At 41.7% G+C, this 19,918-nt stretch overlaps 1 protein-coding gene across 5 annotated transcripts in view; it reads left to right on the forward strand.

Moving 5' to 3' along the window:
* Positions 1 to 19,918, forward strand: part of ULK2 (unc-51 like autophagy activating kinase 2) — an 84,215-nt gene that overhangs the window by 14,953 nt on the left and 49,344 nt on the right. For all 5 annotated transcript variants that reach the window (XM_023244419.2, XM_045045168.1, XM_045045166.1 and 2 more), the window contains 8 exons: positions 2,864 to 3,037; positions 3,971 to 4,044; positions 6,127 to 6,228; positions 7,375 to 7,433; positions 7,980 to 8,062; positions 12,315 to 12,362; positions 13,190 to 13,278; positions 19,047 to 19,218. In XM_023244419.2, the coding sequence (XP_023100187.2) occupies positions 2,864 to 3,037; positions 3,971 to 4,044; positions 6,127 to 6,228; positions 7,375 to 7,433; positions 7,980 to 8,062; positions 12,315 to 12,362; positions 13,190 to 13,278; positions 19,047 to 19,218 (801 nt within the window). The remainder of the gene's footprint in view (positions 1 to 2,863; positions 3,038 to 3,970; positions 4,045 to 6,126; positions 6,229 to 7,374; positions 7,434 to 7,979; positions 8,063 to 12,314; positions 12,363 to 13,189; positions 13,279 to 19,046; positions 19,219 to 19,918) is intronic.

A 19,918-nucleotide genomic window follows, 5' to 3' on the forward strand; every position in this document is an offset into this window, starting at 1 on the left:
TATATGTATATGTCAAATGTCACTGATAGGACACATGAGACAGGCACTTTGGGTCACCACTGGTGGAAAGTTCAAGCTGGAAAACACCCTGCTTCTACATCCTTCTCAGTCAGTGACTCTCTAGTTCCTTGATGTTCTCAGTGATCCAGATAAACGCACCTTTCCCCGGGGTCAGATTGAGTGGCACCCTATCAGTTTAGTGCCCTCATTGGAGTATCAGTTTCCCTCACCGACAGAAGTCCTACTCGCTGATACAGGCACTGTTACTGGGGTAGGTCGCTTTGACAGCAGTTTTGTCCCTTATGTTGAACTCCATATTTGATATTCCGGAGCAGTAGTGTTAGAACAGGAGGCCCCAGAGTGAGGGGTGTATGAGCCTGAATGTCAGAGTCAGACAGGCAAGCCGCTCCTCACATCCCTTAATTGCTGTGATTTTGGTCGAGTCACTTAGCTTCCTTCTGGTGCCTCTCTGCTGTAGTTCTTACAGGAGTCCCTTGTCATTGGAAAACACTTGTAAAGGCATATAAGAGAAATCTGGACCTCAAGGAATTTTCAAGAGTTAAACTGTCCAGTATGGTAGCCACCAATCACGTGGGACTATTGAGCTCTTAAAATGTAGACTAGCCTGAAGATGTGCTGTAAATGTGAATATATTGATTTTCGAACGCTTCGAGGAAGAAAATGTATCTCATTAAGTATGTTGATTATAAGTTGAAATCATATTTTGGATGATTATTTTCACCTGTTTCTTTTTACTTTTTAAAATGTGGCTACTAGAAAATTTAAAAGTTATGTATGTGGCTCACATACTGTTTCTGTTGGAGAACACTGGTCTAGAAGATCTAATGCCATTACTTCACAACACGATGATGATCATTTAATCCTTCTATTTGCTTTGTTAAGGAAAATGCTATTAACGTTTTCAAAAGCTAGAACACGGATTCTACTGATTGCAAGTTTAAAACAAATTTTAAGTTAATTATCAAGTTGTACTTCAACATGAATTCCAGCAGAATATTGAGTGTGGCAGGAGTGGCTGAGCCTGCTCCCTCTGGGCTGATTTGCTCAAATGCTTTTTGCATTTATTTTTTTGGAAGAGTGTCGATGTTGGCCATGCCTTTAAAATAGTAAGTTTTTAACATGGGAAATACAGTTTATAGGATCGTGATGAGAAATATGCATTCCACGTTCGTAAAAATATGAATATTTACTACAGCGTGTGTTCAGAAACAGCTTATGTTAGATCATTAATCCCCTTCCCCCACCCACCAACACACAAGAACAGCGTTAGAATTTGGACTCTGAAGCAAATAAATTTTAAGTGTATTCAATTGTATGTCATGGGGCAAAAGTACAAGTTCTAAGCATCTGCAATCATTTGAAGTAACAAAATGTTTCTAATCCCTAAAATGAAAATGTAAATGAATGAAACAGAAAACAAATACTGCCCATTTTAATTTTTGCAACGTAACTTAAGTAGGCATTACAAAAATAAAGCTCCACACTCCCATCATTGGTTTGACCCACCCACTGAGATCCGGAAGAATACCCTCCATATTTTTAGCAGTGTTTATCTCTAAGGGATGGCATATGGGAGATATGACTTTTTATATGTTTTAGTGTATTTAGATTTCTTTCTTTTTTGACAGCATCAAAGAATAAAAATGGGGGATAGGTTAAGAACAGCCCTCACAGAAAAAAGTATTTGATAATTTTTTAAACCAAGAGGATATATTTTATTTGAGGGTGTTAAGGGCATAAAATGTTATTATAACATGTCATTGAAATGATTTTAAAACTATAATATTTCATTTCCAAATGTAATGTTATTTTTATCTTCTTAATTGCATATGGAAAGGTCATGTGGAACATATTCTAGAGTTGTAAGGGCAGAAGTATGTTCACAGAGGATTTAGTAGACAGGGTCGTGGATGTTAAATCCTAATGTAGCTTCCAGGAATCACGCTTGGGACTTTTAGAGATCCACAGGAATAAAAAGTCTGTATTTGTGTACTGACTATGTTTGAGTACTTACTCTGTGCCAGGCTTTTTCTAAAGTCTTCATTATTAAAGGTGCTGTCTTGTTTGATGGTCACAACAGCCCCAGGTGGTTAGTCTGATTTTGGCTTTTTATAGATGAGGAAGTAGGCACAGAAGGTTCATCTTCCAGGGTCACACAGGAAGTAGGAGGAGGAGCTGGGATTTGAGCAAAGGCAGCCTGATTCCAGACCCAGCTGTTAACCATTCCATGCTCCAGCATACACACAGGCACACTTCAGGATTTACTGAATGATGAGCACCCTCCAATAATGTTCATTCTGTCTCTTTACAGTAGTGAAAGATACTGTGGTAGGTCAGGAGTGTTACAGGGCAGGGGTGATGAGGGGAGGGAGATGTGGGAACACGGATCCCTGCCTGACACCTGCAAGTGGTGGTGAGGTCCAGGTCTCTATGCAAGGATTTCACCTGTCTTTAATTTGTGTTCTTGTTAATTGTTGGAAGTACATATGGACCTTTATCCCAGATATTTGGCTAGTAAGAAGGGGAACTTGACTTTTTGTCTTCTTAAGGGGAAGTACCTGTTGTGTGTGCAGTAATGTGGACACCTTCACAGTAAAAATGGGAAAGGAAAAACACCAGTGAAATGAAATGCAAATGTCAATCAGTTCTCTTTACTACAGATCGTGTAAAATGTTTGAGGTGTCTGATGTCTTTTCATAGACTTAAATTATTAGAGTAAAAGAAAGAAAAAAAACCTGGTTCCTTATTCCCCCTACATTCTTAACTCGATTCTGTTGATAGAAGATGCAGATGGTATTTGAGTTTGTGTGCTTAAATATTTATGCAATTCCTTTTCTACCAGCCAAGGGAACTCTCAGCGAAGATACTATTAGAGTGTTTCTGCATCAGATTGCAGCTGCCATGCGAATTCTGCACAGCAAAGGAATAATCCACAGGGATCTCAAACCACAGAACATCTTGCTGTCATACGCCAATCGCAGAAAGTCCAACGTCAGTGGTATTCGCATCAAAATAGGTAAATGGCCACATAGCGTTTTATGCAAAAGGACGCTTTTGAGACTTCGTAGTTTTGGATGATTTCAGTTCAGCTTTGTAGAATGACGGGTTTTGTTGATGCACTTTGGGCATTTTTATTGAGTTCAGTGAGGTGCATTTGGATATGGGAAACTTTACATTACTGGTAGCATATGTTGAATCTTAGGACCCAGGGGCCCATGGATTCCCAGCAGCAAACCCTATCCTGCTTCTCATCAGAGGGAAGCTGATGTGTTACAGTCCTGGCAGCAATGGAATGGCACTGGTTCTTTACAACTCATGGGATTTTAACGCAAGGGGTCGGAGAGACCATTTAACTCAGCCTTTCCTTTTTGGCTCTTGTATGTCACAATTATTTCAAGCAGTTTCTAATAATAGGCATTTTTTCTTTTTTTTTCTTTTTTTTGTAATAGTAGGTATTTTTCAAGCTTTTCTTTTTGTACAAAAAAGTACAAATATATGTGTGTGTGTGTGTGTGTGTATATATATAAATAATTTTTTTTTACCAGTATTTAAAGAAATTTCTGATTTCACATGTGTTACATATGGATCTGGAAAAGGCAAAAAAAAAAAAAAAAAAAAAAACCCAGTTCAAATTCTATACCCGGTGTCATATTTAGTGAGAGCTGCCTTAATGAATCATCTGTTACAATTAGCACTTTGTCTTGCAAAGCTTGGTGTTCCCTCCTTGTTTCAGGACTGGCAGGGCAGTGACTTGTTCGGCTGGTGGCCATCACTGTTTTCTAGCCTGTGGAAATTGAGGTAGCAACTTTTCTCTTTGGCAGACAGGCTTATTCAATAAGCCGCAAATCTCTCACAATTCCTTGTGCCCTCTTGTATCTTGAAGATACGATCTGTGTCAAGCATGAATAAAAGTATCGTTTGTTTCTCTCCTTTTTATTTTGTGACACAGCGGATTTTGGGTTTGCTCGTTACCTGCATAGTAACATGATGGCCGCAACCCTGTGTGGGTCCCCAATGTACATGGTGAGTGAGGGTTTTTTTTTGTCCTGACATGTGTAGATGATGGCACCATTAGCCCTGGGATTTAAGTATAATGGTAGTTTCTAAGTAAGATGGGATTTTATGTATGGTCTAACTTGTCGTTTGTAATTGCTAATAATTACATTGATTATGTTACTGATAATGCTATAAGTCATCTTTTGCTTTAGCACAGTGGACCGGGGGTGCCCGGGTGGGCCAGTCAGTTAAGCATCCGACTTGGGCTTGGGTCGTTATCTTGTAGTTTGAGCCCCGCGTCGGGCTCTGTGCTGACAGCTCAGAGCCTGGAGCCTGCTTTGGATTCTGTGTCTCCCTCTCTGCCCCTCCCCTGTTCATGCTCACACTCTCTCGCTCGCTCTCTCTCAAAAATAAACATTAAAAAAAATTATTAACATAGTGGACCATAAAAGTCACTTTTACCCACTAGTTTAAATTAAAAAAGAAATTAGTTATTATGGTAGGAATTTCATATTAGATTACCCTGAAAATAAAAATTGATTAAGCATGGTCATGTTACACTTGATGTGTAATATTTGGGAAAACTTGAAAAAAAAACCCCACAACCTTTTGGGGGCATTTCTTCATTTATAGGATGAACATGCTCATCTTTTGCATGTTATTTCTCTTGACAAGATCCCTGTGTCAGAAGGTTTTTCAGGGCGCTGGGTGGCTCAGTCAGTTAAGCATCTGATTCTTGATTTCAGCTCAGGTCATGATCTCCTGGTTCATGGGTTTGAGCCCCAGTGCAGAGTCTGCTTGGGATTCTCTCTCTCTCTCTTCCTCTCTGCGCCCCTCCCCTCTCCTCAAAATAAACAAACAAACAAACAAACAGACAAATAAATAAATAAATAAATAAATAAATGGTATTTCAATTAGTGTTACACTTAAAGCTGAAAATTCTTAGTTCTCCCCTTTATCCTTTCATATGGATGTTGTCAGGTCTGATAGGGGAAGGCTATGAAACTTCTGAACTAATGTGAAGCATCAGGCCTGGAAATAGCTTAATTCTGGGCCTTCAGAATTTTGCAAAGTACATCAGTGTGCCTATCTTAATTCAAAATTTAAAATGGGTTTGTGTTCAATGAGGATTTCCTCTAATCTAAATCAACTCTGAGATTAAGGAACTAGTAATCAAAGTTAAAAAAAATCTTTTTTAAATTAGATTGACTTTCTTGATCGTAATTTTACTGCTTATCCAATAAACTTTATCATTTAATGTCACTTAAAAGTGAGTTTGTACTTCTTGAGTATGAAATGCGTTCAGGCTTGAACCATCGCCTTGAGGATGGAGAGAGTGCTTGGGCCAGTTCTTGAAGGGAGTCGACTCAGTGAGAAGCATACTAGGCACGACAAATAAAAACGGTACACGTGGAAAAGAAGGTTTCACTGCTTTAGGTATATTTGACATTTCTATTTAACATTTGTCCAGATTGATGGTATTTTTAAAAAGCAACATCTAGTGAGAGGTGGGAACAGAGCTGTGCAAAGCAAAAGAGAAAACGTCTTTGCTTTTTAGACAGTCCTTTACCGTGTTTTCACGATAGTTTGTGTATTGTTTTAAAAGCTTTCAAATGACAGGAAAAAACTTGTGTCCCTATTGTCCACATTTAACAAAGTTAACATTTGGCCCTGTTTGTCTTGATCTTTTTTTTTTTTCCTAGAAAGGAGGAAAATCGTTCAGAAACAGTCCAAGTCCTTTATATCTTTCCCTCTTTCCATTTTCCACTCTCCTACCCCGGAAGTAGCCTCTGTCTTGTAGTTGGTGTGTGTTTTTCTTTATTATAAACTTAATGCTCTTACTGTGTTGCTGTCCATGGCGATATATAGAAGTGTTTGTTTCTATAAATTGCTTCTTTTCATGCCACATTGTTTTTGTGATTTACCAGGAAACCCCAATGTATGAATGTGGTTTAAGTTCACTGCAGGATCGTCTGATCAGGGAAATGTCACAATGTGATCCTATTTCAGTAGTTCTGTTAGGAGCATGACCTTTACCAGTTAATTAATTTATGCATATTAATTATATAAATGACATAATGCATGTGTGTGGAATGTTTCTATCCCCAGGCTCCTGAGGTTATTATGTCTCAACATTATGATGCTAAGGCAGACCTGTGGAGCATAGGAACGGTGATATATCAATGCCTAGTTGGAAAGCCACCTTTTCAGGTAGCCTGACTTTTTACTTATGTGCTTAATTTTGGGATCTTCTCATTTTGCAGTTGCCTCTGACTTCTAAAACGGGGAATACTTTGAAAGCAGTGTTTTGGGTTCCCTTGTGACTTAGTTTGGTTTTCGTACAGGCAGAAACTGCTACAGTGAGCTAGAATGTCTTTTGCTTTTCCTTTTTTTTTTTTTTTTTTTTTTTTTTTTTTTTACCTGCCTTCCCTTTGTACCTGGCCTGAGCATAAAGCCTGTTGTATGTTTACAAGCTGATGAAAACTAGCCAGGGTCCGGACTGACAGCTTGGTGGGAAATGGGGGTGAACAGTGATGTCGGCGCTCCCTGCTTGGCTTGGTTTGGCAGTCCTGCACTCCCAGGTGAAGGCTGGGCCTGGTCTGGGAAGGTAACTGGAAACTGTCTTCAGCTCTCTCTTGCCACCGCTGCTGGGTGAGAGAGAGTTAGTTGTTCAGTCTTTATGGAAATTATTTTGGGTTTTTCTTCCCACCCCATCCCCATATCCCGTCAAAAAGAGGCCCTCTAGAACTCATCATGATGACCCCTCCTGAGTTCGTAACTGCCCAGTTTCAAAGAGGTTTTTTGAATCTGAAAACTGCAGCAAAGTAAAATTATCTGTCCAAAACGGTGTTAAACAGTGACACAGCCAGTGTAGACACTTAACTTTCTCAGTCTGGTTTGTCACGTACGGGCAGCTTCACTAAGCCAGCAGCTCTTGTTCTGAGCGTCCTTCCTGTTGCTGTGGAGGGACTAAAAGTTAGAGGTAGGTATACTTTGTTCTCTCCCTTGAACCCCTGACAGTCCTAAGGTAAAATATACCTTGATTTTTACACAACAAAACTGTACCTGTTTGGTAATGTAACCTCCAGAATAGTGATTCTTAACTTTTTCTAAGTTTCAGGCTCCTCTAGGAGGCTGAACTGAGAAAAGAGACATTATGCCTGGATACGCAGAATTTGCGCCCAATTTTAGAGGTTTTTAGGTTCCTAGTGCCCACCTGTGGTTCCTTTAGCAATCCATGACTTTCAGGTTCAGAGTCTATGTTCTTTGGCAAGAATATGAGTATGGATCACATGATTTGAAATTTTTGCCCCCATTGTTTAGGAAATAAAACCTTTTTTTTTTTTTTTTTAACAGGCCAATAGTCCTCAAGACTTAAGGATGTTTTATGAAAAAAATAGGAGCTTAATGCCTAGGTATGTGTTTTGGTTACACTGGGTTTTATTGTCTGTGAATACAACGTTAAGTGAACTCTGTGCTTTATGTGTTTCTGTGCGCGTGTGTGCTTTATCTTTTTCTTATTGGATTTTGGGAGGCTGGATTATTTCTCACTTGCATTTGTTTAAGCCATGCCCTCTTCCAGACAGAATTGGAGGTGGCTCCTTTTCTAACAGAGAACTCTAGCAGATATTAGTGCCAAGCTAAAGTGGTGTTAAACTCCAGGCTGCCCTTGTGAAGTGCTTTATCGCTGCCGACATTCAAATAATATTGAGAAGCACAGTGCAGGGACATACCCAGACGGATGCTTTTTCTCAAAGACAGTTGCTTAGTGCTTTGGTTTTTGTTTCTGTTTTTCTCCTGTAAGAAATGTGGTTTTACTGCAATCATCTTCATATAAAAAGTAGTATTTGTGAAAGTGCATTTGCCTTTTCCTTTATCATAATGAAGGCCAAGGTCATATAGCGAGTATGTATAAACTCATCACTTAGATCCTTTTTTTTTTTTTTTTTCCTTTTTCCCAGTATTCCCAGAGAAACATCACCTTATTTGGCTAATCTCCTCTTGGGTTTGCTTCAGAGAAACCAAAAAGACAGAATGGACTTTGGTAAGTAATATTTTCAAATTTTGTATTTCTGCGTATCCTAAAAAGATTTTGAGAAGATGCTATGGAATTTTCAGAAGAAAATTAAAGTCAAAAAAAAAAGAAGAAAATTAAAGTCAATTTCTTTCTTTCTCTTTGTCTTTTTTCTTTCACTTATTTTATAAATATTTATTGAGCGCTTGCTATGTTCTAGGTACAGGAAATAGAGTAATAAAGAAAATCCCTGTCCTCATGTAGCATATATTCTCTTGGGGGGAGGCAGACAGATGATAAACTATAATTATAAACCATATAGAAGGTGATAAGTGCTGTGGAGAAAAAGAAGGAAGAGAAATGTGGTGGGGAAGGGATGGAGATTTTAAATAAGGCAGCCAAGGAAGCCCTTTCTGAGAAAGTGGCCTTTGAATAAAGACTTGATTGATGGATGGCAGGACAGTGAGCTAGTGGGCAGTGGGCGGTGTGCATATCTGTGGGAGGAGCTTTCCAGGCGGAGTGAACAGCCAGTACAAATGCCCGAAGCTGGGAGCGGGGCTTGTAAACTGGGGGAACAGTCAGAAGGCCAGTTAAAGACTGGGGCTGTCGCTCAGTGTGCTGGGGAGGGTTTGAGCAGAGGAGTAATGGGATCTGACCGATGTTTTCAAGTGGCTCGTTCTGGTTGCTTGTTTTGAACTCTGGTGAAGGGTGTGGAGGTAGCCCGAGGACCGACGAGGGAGGCCAGTCGGGAGACGGCAGTTGCTCACTTAGGCTGGGATAATAACAGCAGAAGTGGTGAGGAGTCCGTTGACTACCGGATCTTTTTGCAGGTAGAAGCAGCAGTGTTTACAGATGAATTGGGTGTGCGGTGTGAGAGAGAGAGAGGACTCAAAGAGGACTCCAGGGTTTCTGGCCTGAGCACGTGAAGGAATGGAGTTGTTGGTTACAGACACAGAAAAGGCTGGAGCAGGATATGGGGCAAATCAGGACTTGGGGTTGACCGTGTTAAAGTGAAGATATGCATTTGTGTAACTGTAGATGTCAGAAGGCACTTGGCGTTCAGAGGACAGGTCTAGGCTGAGGGTATACTTGGGAGAAGGTCTGGGAGGAAGGAGAAGAGAAACACTCCATAATCCTGGTCGAAAAGTTGCTGGCCTCAAAGATGGAGTTTAGGGAGACAGGGAGGGGCAGCTCCGTGTTAGTGACCCTTGTGAACATGTGCTCTGTGGCCGCTTGGTTCTCACCGTGGCCTTAGGAGAGCAGCTGTGGGTGCTCCATGGAGGCTGTGGTTTTAGATTTTTAGACTTTAAAAAAAAATTTTTTTTTTAATGTTTATTTTTGACGGGGGAGGGGGAGGGGCAGAAAGAGAGGGAGACGCAGAATCCAAAGCAGGCCCCAGGCTCTGAGCTGTCAGCACAGAGCCTGACCTGGGGCTTGAACTCACAGACCGCGAGATCATGACCTGAGCTGAAGTCGGACGCTCCACCGACTGAGCCCCTAGATTTTTAGACTCTTAAGGCAAAGCTTCTATCATTGATTTTGAGCCTTTCTTCTTTTACAATCTAATCACTGAAGCTGAAACTTTAAGTATTTTAAGTTAACACAGTCTATTTTCAAATAATGTTTTACCACCTCTTGTGTGATGAAAGAACTTGGAAAGCTTAATACTGTAGGCATTATCCAGTTCTTGAAGGTTTTGAAAGGAAATTTTTCCCTGAAATTGTTTGGGTCTCAGCTTCTCTTTGGGGCACAGTTTGTTAACTTGTTATTATCAATGTAAACATGTAAAAGATTGTCTTTTCAATCTTGTTCTTAGCAGTCATGTGTAAAAACAACATGACTCAAACTTAAATGTCAGACCAGAAAAACCATAAAACATGTTCAGTGAAAATGCTTATTAAATTAACCTTGACCTTGATGTTTTTAGGGAAAAAAAAAGTGTTTGATTTTTCCTATAGTAATTAGTCGTAATAGTAATAGCGATTTGCAAAAACTTATTCCAGAATTTTGGTCTGTTAATGTGTATTGTGGAAGTCTACAAAGGCTTCTGGATAAGACAGACCAGGGTTTGAAATCTAGTCTCTAAACTTACTAGCTCTTTGACATTAGAGAAGATACATGACCTTTATGTGCTTTAATTTCCTTATCCATACAAGGAAGGTAATGCCTTGCATTAAGTTTGTGTGGATTCAATGACCTGGTATGCGAAACATTGTCCTAGCATATGTTCTTAGTAGACAGTGGCTCTAATAGTTTCCATATAGGGGAAGAGAAGAAATAGCTAGAATATGTATTAAAGTTTTGTAAAGTTGGAGTTAAGTATCAGCAATCTACTTGGTAGATATTTTTATCTTTCAGATGGAGAAATGAAATTGAGAGTTGCTCTATAACCATGAGAAATGTGGGTCAATAGTGAAACAATATGTTTATGGATAATAGTTTTAAAATTATAGATTATAGGGGCGCCTGGTGGCTCATTCAGTTAAGCGTCCAACTCGTGATTTCAGCCCAGGTCATGATCTCACAGTGAGATCAAGGCCCGTGTCAGGCTCCGTGCTGACAGCTGACAGCTTGGAGCCTGCTTGGGATTCTCTCTCTCCTCTCTCTGCTCCTCCCCTGCTTGTGCTCTCTCAGTCTCTCAAAATAAATAAATCAACTTAAAAAAAAATGATAGATTATATTAAATATTTATATACTTTCCATGCCATGGCAATTGATTTGGAATGCGGTTTCGGAGTGTTTGCATTCAGTTCTTTTTTTAATCTTTTCTATTTCATCCCTATTATGTCCCTTGTAAAAATCAGCATAAAAAATCTTATGTGGCAAACTATAATTTATATAATTTATATATGTATATAAATTATATATATATGTGTGTATGTGTATATATATACAAAATATAATATGTATATTAATGATTGTTCTAAAAGTGATCTCAGGTGGGGGCATCTGGGTGGCTCAGTTGGTTATGCGCCTGACTTCGGCTCAGGTCATGATCTCGCAGTTCGTGGGTTCCAGCCCTGCGTCGGGCTCTGTGCTGACAGCTCGCAGCCTGGAGCCTGCTTCCGATTCTGGGTCTCCCTCTCTTTCTGCCCCTGCGCCACTCACACTCTGTCTCTCTCAAAAATAAATAAACATTTTTTAAAAATCTTAAAAATGAACTCAGAAAACTCACGTTTTCCTTCAAAAGCTTCCACATTTCCTTGGCAAGTCTCGTAACTGATAATTTACTCTGAGTGGCTTTTGGCGATGCTTTGCAGCGGGACTCATGGGACCCGTCAGAGTAGAAGGAAGATACGTTAGATCCTGAGTTAAGCTTCTCCTGGTCTTGTATTGCCTCTTTTCGACCTCCATGCTGGTTCCGTGCTGCTCTCCTTGTCTGCTCTGTGGGATGTAATAGCACACAGGTCTGGGACTTCATGACAGATGAGATTTTCTTTGTGGGTTTTTTTTTTTTTTTTTAATTTTTTTTTTCAACGTTTATTTATTTTTGGGACAGAGAGAGACAGAGCATGAACGGGCGAGGGGCAGAGAGAGAGGGAGACACAGAATCGGAAGCAGGCTCCAGGCTCTGAGCCATCAGCCCAGAGCCTGACGCGGGGCTCGAACTCACGGACCGCGAGATCGTGTCTTTGTGGGTTTTTAAAGAAACAATGAAACACTCTAAACACGTACGAAAATAAAATAAACTAAAATAACAAACTGCCGTGTACTCACCTGCTTGTTTATCTAATTAGCAGGCTTGTGTCGATTTTGTCCTTGGCGGATAACCAGAGAAATTAAATCAAACGTAGAGTTTTTAAAAAAATATGCAGCCAGCTGCAGGAATCTCTCTTCTGGGATAGAAGGATAGGATTTATTGCATAAATCAGCTGCCTGGATTGCCTCTTGGGACAGCTTACAACAGCCGTGCTTCACACACATGCTTAGGAAGGAAAGGCCTGCTCACAGCCGTCCGTGGGGATGCTGCTTGAGGGACAGCATGTGTCAGGGAACGTGTCTGCTTCGGTAGCTCAGGGCTTCCCGTGTTGGTAATGGGTGTTTTGAGAATTCAGACTACTATTCTTAATTTTTCACTGATTAAGAGTTACTTATAATCTGATCATTTTTATAGATGAGTTATGAAAATAATATGCTTTTACACTGAAAGAGATAGAGGCTACGTGAAGAAGTTAATGATAATTATGATCGAAGAGACACTCTGTTAAATTCTTTGACAGAGGTTTAACCTGTCTGCTAGTCAGCATCAGTTTAAAGGCTGTATTCTCCTATTTCCTTACAGAAGCATTTTTCAACCATCCTTTTCTTGAGCAAGTTCCAGTGAAAAAATGTGAGTACCCATTTTTTTGCATTTTTACGTGAAGAGTAAGTGCAGACTTAAGGAAAAATTAGTATTTTGTGTTACAAAATTAATTTCATTGTGCTTCTCAAGATTTCATTGAGCTTTTCTTAAATACCTGTAGCTGTGTTTACTTAATTACAGTTGTTTGTCCCAAATCTGGGTGGAAACAGTTTTAGTAATTGCTGCATTTTCAGTTTTATCCATGGGAGGTGTAATAAGTTGGTGAGTGTGAATTTGGGGTCAACATGAAGGTGTAGTAGGGTTTTTTTTTTTTTGTTTTTTTTTTAATTATTTATTTATTAAAAAAATTTTTTTTAACGTTTATTTATTTTTGAGACAGAGAGAGACAGAGCATGAATGGGGGAGGTTCAGAGAGGAGACACAGAATCTGAAACAGGCTCCACGCTCTGAGCTGTCAGCACAGAGCCCAACGCAGGGCTCGAACTCATGGACCGCGAGATCATGACCTGAGCCGAAGTCGGCCGCTTAACCGACTGAGCCACCCAGGCGCCCCTACATTTATTTATTTTTGAGAAACAGAGAGACAAAGCGTGAGCGGGGAAGGGGCAGAGAGAGAAGGAGACACAGAATCTGAAGCAGGCTCTGGGCTCTGAGCAAGCTGTCAGCACAGAGCCCGATGCGGGGCTCGAACCTGCCAACTGTGAGGTCATGACGTGAGCTGAAGTCGGACGCTCAACCGACCGAGCCACCCAGATGCCCCGAAGCTGTAGTGGTTTTGACAGGTTTTCTGTTAGACAAGCTGTGTAACTGCCGTACAGAGTGACGTCTGTCTTCATCCGTGTCTCTTCCCCCAGCCTGCCCGGTCCCGGTGCCCGTGTATGCTGGCTCTGTCTCCGGCAGCTCCTGTGGCAGCTCCCCGTCTTGTCGTTTTGCCTCTCCACCGGTAAGCTTTGCTTTCACTAACCATAATTTTCAGTTAGTGCTATTGCATCTGTCCACACCTAAGCCTACAGGCACACTGTGGATGACCTTTTTATGTGTCGTGTTTACTGGGGCAACTGAGGTTTGGGGAAAGAGCATTATTGTTGAGTCAAATAGACCTAGATGTGCATCTCTGCCCTTATGTAGCTATGTAAGCTGCAGCAAGGAATGTCAGCTCTCTGGGCCACTTGCCTCTGAACAGCGGTACAGTACTCTCACCTCGTGCCTTAGGGGGTTGGAAAGAATGATCATTGCAAAGGGTACCTGTTACAGGTAGACAGGTAATGTTTATTTTATCTGAGTGTCATGACACTAGCTGGGTAGTTATGGTATCTAGAATTTCCAGTGGCGGTGAGTGCACTTTGCGCGGACCCGGACCCCCACAGTGGCGGCTGCCAGCCCTTCAAGACCTGCTCCCCACTGGCCTCCTCTTCCTCCTGGGCTCCCTGGCCATTTCTCCCACGGTTGTCCTTCCTCCAACCTAAGTGCTTCTTCTAGACCCTGAGAGCTTCTGCTCACTACATCTCCCTACTCCACTCTCCCAGGGTTTTACTTTGCCCTTTTTTCTGACCCTTGCCCCAAATCTCTGTTGCAGTGTGGGTTGTGACCTTGAGGCTTTTCCATAAGCTGAAGGTCCAAGGGCTCTTGCATCAGCTATTGTGAATATTTTCCAGATTAGCCTGGCAGACATGAATTTCTTGAATTCTGCTGGCAGAGCGTGGGGCAGTTGTAAAAGGAGATGATTGTGTAATTAGTGGGTTCAACTCAGAGGTTCAAGAGCATGGGGCTTGGGACTTCTGTATCCCTTACTTGCCACAGTTAACTACGACAAATGACTTAAACTCTCTTAACCACGTTTCTCGTATGTAAAGTGAGTGTCATTTACCTATTGCGTAGAGTTTTTTAAGGATAAATGAGCAAACACACTTTTACTACACTGTCTGGTACATAATAAATACTCTGTGGCAACTGATGTTATTATTATTTTCAAGGAAAACCTAATAGCCCCTTAGCTAGAGCAGATGCCAAGCAGCCTATCGCAAAAAGATGAGTCCTAAGACTGACAAAAAAACCTTTCTGCATAACCCTGCAGACTTAAGCCAAGTAGATGGGCTAATAAGACTTACATTATATTTCCATGAATTGAAAAAACCTCGAGTGGGTGGGGGGAACCCAAGAGGAAAAAAAGAAGACTGTTGTGTATTTCCTACTTCAGTCCGGAGTATAAGAAAACACTGCTTTGGAGTGATTGGGGAGAAGTGTGGAGGAAGTACTGACATGGAAAGACAGCTGGCGTTATTTGGAGCTGGGCACAACTGCTGCTTGCTCACCCTTCACTTTGGGCAGGTCATTTCCAGAGCTGAGCCGTGGCTCCCTCATCTGTAGCGCAGGCTTCATTGCGCTTTGCCCGAAGAGCAGCCGTAGTGAGTAGTTGATAAACTGTAGCTATTATTATGAAGTCTGCATCTGATACAGTGTGATACATAATATGAAAAGCAAAGTTTAGGCTTGAGAAAGGAACCACAAGGAAGGATCTGATTATGGGAGAGATGTGGGAGAGTAAGAATAAAGGACCCTGTTTGTAGAACGACCAGGGAATGAGAAAGAGGGGTTCCAGTAGGAGGGACATTGAATTGGAAATTGCTTTGACTGGAGAGAGCAAGTTGGGTTTTTTGGGGTTTTTTTTTTGGGGGGGGAGGGGTGGGATGGCATTGAAAGGGAGAGCCTACAGAGCTAGCTTGGCTGCTAGGGAAGAGATGGAGTGTTAACAGCAGTGAGGACACACAGGAGGGAGAAAAGAGGCATATTTAGATGCCACAAACTGTGGTGGAAAAAACATTTTAGAAGGTCTTTATTAAAAGCTAATGCTTGAAGTGAAAGTAAAAAGGAAAGCTGGGGAATAAAAGGAAATCAAGAGTGTTTCTGTATAATTTCCAGATAGCGAGACAGAAAATGGGATGGTTTAGGGAACCTGGACGGCTCAGTTGGTGGAGCATGCGAGTCTTAATCTCTGAGTTGTGAGTTCAAGGCCTACTTTGGGTGTGGAGCCTGCTTAGAAAAAGAGAAAAAAGAAAGAAAGAAAATGGGATGGTTTAACAAGCCTTGCTTTGAATGTAATCTGACAAAAGTAAGATTATTTCATACATGCATCCTTCCTACGGCTGGAGTTGATTCTCATACTCAGGGTTGATGCACACAGACATGTACACATAACATTCTCTTTCTCACCTTCTCACACAAATCTCCAGCTGCTGCTTTACTCTAGAGAAATCTTTTTTTTATGTTTATTTGAGAGAGAGTGCTTGCGTGCCAGTGGGGGAGGGCAGAGAGAGAGAGGGAAAGAGAGAGTCCCAAGCTGTCAGCGCAGAGCCCGACATGGGGCTCAATCTCATTACAGCGAGATCACGACCCAAGCCGATATAAGGAGTTGGATGCTTGACTGACTGAGCCCTCCAGGCACCCCCCAGGGAAATCTCAGAAAGGCAGAAAAACAAAAAACAAAATGAATAATTAGTCTTTCAGTTATGATACTGGCTATAGGTTAAGTGCTATTTAGGTGATACTTCTTGAGTATTTATTGGTTTCATAATATTTACTAAATGTCTACTTTGTGTAAGGTTCTGGTTGATACTAATGGAGGAGATAGTCAGGTCCCTTACATTAAGGAGCTTTTAGTTTAGTTGTGTGGAGAGGAGGCCGGGAAATGGGACGCTATTAGAAGCGTGTGTGTGTGTGTGTGTGTGTGTGTCTCTTTACTGCCTGTGGGAACATGAATGAGGAGCATCACGTCAGAGCAGCAACTGAGAAGGGCTGCTGGGGAGGGCAGGGAGCAGCTGCGTTTTGGAGAAAGACGCAGCAAGGTGCAGTAGTGAAAGAATGGTATCGTAGGTGGAGGAGTTCCTGTTCGTGAAGTCATGGAAGCACGGCCCACTGAAGGAACTCTGTAGGCCCCCCTCCCCCCCGTACCCACTTTAAGTTAGATTTGTTAGAACCAAGTGAAATTTAAAACTGTTCCTTAGTCACTCACGTTCAGTAGCCATTGATAGCTAGTAGATCTGTAACATGCTGGACAGCTCAGATGCAGACTGTCTCCCTCATCGCCGGAGGTTCTGTGGACAAGGCTTCTCGGAGCAGTCCAGACTGGTGGATGCTGAGAGCGGTGGTGGTGAGGGGAGGTGGACGTCGTGCTAGAGAGGCAGGGAGATGCTGCATCTTGACAGGGTGTGGCTGCGGTGAGCCATCTGAATGCAGGTGTGATGTGACCCGCTGTGTGTTTTAGCCAGATTCTCCTAAAAGCAGGGTGGAGAACTGGATGTGAGACTGGTAGAGAGTAGAGTGGTCTCTCTGGTGGAGGAAGGAGAACAACCACAGACTGTTGCACCTTTCTTGTTTGTTTGGTTTTTTTTTTTGTTTTTTTTTTTTGTTTTTTTTTTTTTCCTGAGAATGAGGGCCTGAGCTAAGGGGAAGGTGGGACCAGGTAAGAGAAAGGCAGTCTGCAGAGCTTGGAATTGCTTGAACTGGGGACTGAACGGATGGATGATGAAGTCGCTGGGTGTGGGAGTGTGTTTGTGGGGGGGTGCTCTGGAGAGTAAAGGTGGTGAGTTGGTCCATCGCTCACTGGAGATATCCAGGCTGCAGAGGTGAGGTGGTACTTGAAGGCAGGAGGGCGAGAGTGGTCACTGGGGTGAGGCTAAGCACGTGAGGAGTAGAGGGTCCAGACTGGCGCCTTGGGGAACTCCAGACTCTACTTGTCTCCTTTAAGGGACAGATGAGAAGCGGGTATCCACAAAACAGATGGAGAAGTAGGAGCAAAAGCAGGGTCACTGAATGAAGGGGTAGAGTGTCAAGAATGGTCTGCAGGGCAAGTGTAACGTAGCTCGGATAAATTAAGGAAGAGAGCGAGAGTCCACATGACTTGGCAATGGGAAGGTCATGATGAGCCTAATGAAGACCGTTTTATTGGACAGTTGAAGGTAGAAAGTGGATTATGGCGGGTTGAAGGATACATACGAGGTGAGGAATTTGAGTCCATGAAGATTGATACTTTCAAGAGATACTGTTAAAAAGTAGTCAGAGAAGATGGTAATTAAGCGGGCTGCAGGGATTTGAGACGTGACAAAATGAAATGTGTTCATGTGCAGAGAGGAAAAGGGAGAGGGTGAGTGTCGGGCAGAGGGAAGTTGGTCTTGGTCTCTGAGGAGGTGAGGAGGTGGAGGGGAATAGAATTAGAGCACAGGTGGAGAAGCGAGGAGATCTCTTCCACTCAGATGTTGTGGGTGCAGATAATATTACAAATGCAGGGAAGAAAGTGAGAAAGTTCCTGCCTAAACCACTGGAAAGAAATTATGGAGTTAAATACTTAGAATCACATCTCAACTTGACCGCTTTTTAGTTGTATGATCTTGGGCAAATTTCCTAAACTTCTGAGTTGTGTGTGTGTGTGTGTGTGTGTGTGTGTGTGTATGTAGATGTATATCTCTATATCTATGTATTATATATAAATGGGTTTCAGAACATGATTGGAGTTAAGTAATACATGGAAAGCTCTTAACAGTGTCTAGCCCACAGTGACGATCAGTAGTGTAAGTCTCTACGTTGTCCCTTCTGTTTATTACCTTGACACATAAGGTCTCTCTAAAAAGTGATGAGGAGATTGTATGTCATGTGTATGTCTCTCTCTCTCTCTGTCTCTCTCTCTGTCTGTCTCTCTCTCTCTGTCTCTCTCTCTCTCTCTCTCTCTCTCTCTCTCTCACACACACACACACACACACACACACACACACACACACGCACGCACACGGTAGGAGATTTGAGACAGCTTTCATTGCACAGTGACTTTCAAAGAGCCCTTGCAGTGAATTGGGTGTTTAAGACATGGGTTTAAGTTTAAAGGACATTGTGGTATTTTTCCTTTTCTTTCATAGAAACAGAGGTTAAACAGGGTAATAGGGAGGGGACTTAACACAATAAGTTAGGAAGTTCATTGTTTTAGAAACCATTGTATCATCAAGACATTTAATTAGAGGTGTCACTAGAGTCCTTGAACTAGGCAACTGCTAAAAGATATATAGCTGCTTACATCTAAGTCTTTGCTTAAATGTATCTTACAGGCTTTTCTTCCTTTCTTTTCCTACCCCCTAACAAAAGAGAAACCAAAGGAACGTAGCCACCACCTGTAAGGTTTTCCAAATCTTTCTGTGAGTGCAAGTGAACCTCTAGGCTTGAATGCAGTTATCCTTATTGATTTCTTTGCTTTTTGACGTAACATGCTCTCTTGCTTTCCTGTTTATAATGTTTTCTTCATCATAGGTTTAAAGCTTTTTCAAGTTGTGCAGGATGTCATTAACCTAGAGTCTCTGGGTTTTAGTCATTAGGTGAACAGTTATTAAGTATCTGCTTTGCTAGGCCAAGAGCCGAAACTGGGGATGTTGAGATGATAAAAACGCACCTCGAAAATTGCAGGGGAAGCAGACGTGTACATGATAAGTGGTATGATATATTTTTAAGGATCATTTTTGGAGAACATTTGAGAAGTCTTTATGCAAAGACACTTTAAAACTGTGCTTTTCTAAGGGAGAGATTTTCCAAACAGAGTTTTTTTTTTTGCAATTTTAAGCTGGAATTGAACTTTAGGCCCACTTTTATGAAGACAGTATTCCTTAGTCTTGTGGCTGTTCTGACGTGCATTGAATTATTAGGCCAGTTTTAATTTTCTGTTGTTCATTTTAGTCCCTTCCAGATATGCAGCATATTCAGGAAGAGAACTTATCCTCCCCACCGTTGGGTCCTCCCAACTGTCTGCAAGTGTCCAAAGATTCTGCCAGCACTAGTAGCAAGAACTCTTCCTGTGATACGGATGACTTTGTTTTGGTTCCACACAGCATCTCGTCAGACCACTCATGTGAGAACCTTTTCTGCTTGTACACGTTACATACTTCTTACTTGGCTAGACTCGCATTTATTTTCAACCTTTATATCACGCTCTCTTGTGTAGGGGGCCCTTTCAAACGGTCACGTTATTTAGTGGCTGGAATTCCCAGAGTTATGTACCCGCCTTCCTAAAATCTGCTCAGGCACCTCCCATAAAGCAGTAACTTTGGATTCTGAAGGTAGATGGAAAGTTTACAGGAGACGGTAGAAACAGAAATAGAAAAGCCAGCAGACCAAGGGAAATTAAATCTAAGGAAAGGAGCGAAAAGAACGCCTCTTTTGCAGGACAGCCTAAGAGTCAAGGGAGTCTAAAGTCAGTCTGGATGCCCTTCGGAAGATCCTGGCGTAAGGTCGGGGATGAGTTTTGTAAATGTATAGGAAGAATTTTTATAAAGGAAGCAGAATCCAAGTTGGCTAAATATAGTCAGGGCTCTAATGGAATAATTAAGGGCACCAGAAAACCTACAAAAAAGAGACTTAGACAAAACAAAAAAGGAACAATAGTCTGGTTGTGAAGGAACTGGATCAGGAAAACTAGAAATTTGATTACTTTGGTACTTAAATAGTCTCAGGTTGACTGTGTGTGCGAACAGGTGGTTGGAGAAGTTGGTACCCAGAGGTCTCTTTAATCATTTGTCAAATACTGATTTAACAGCTGCTGTGTCAGGCAC

Source organism: Felis catus, chromosome E1 (assembly GCF_018350175.1).
Source record: "Felis catus isolate Fca126 chromosome E1, F.catus_Fca126_mat1.0, whole genome shotgun sequence".
Classification (NCBI taxonomy): Eukaryota; Metazoa; Chordata; class Mammalia; order Carnivora; family Felidae; genus Felis; species Felis catus.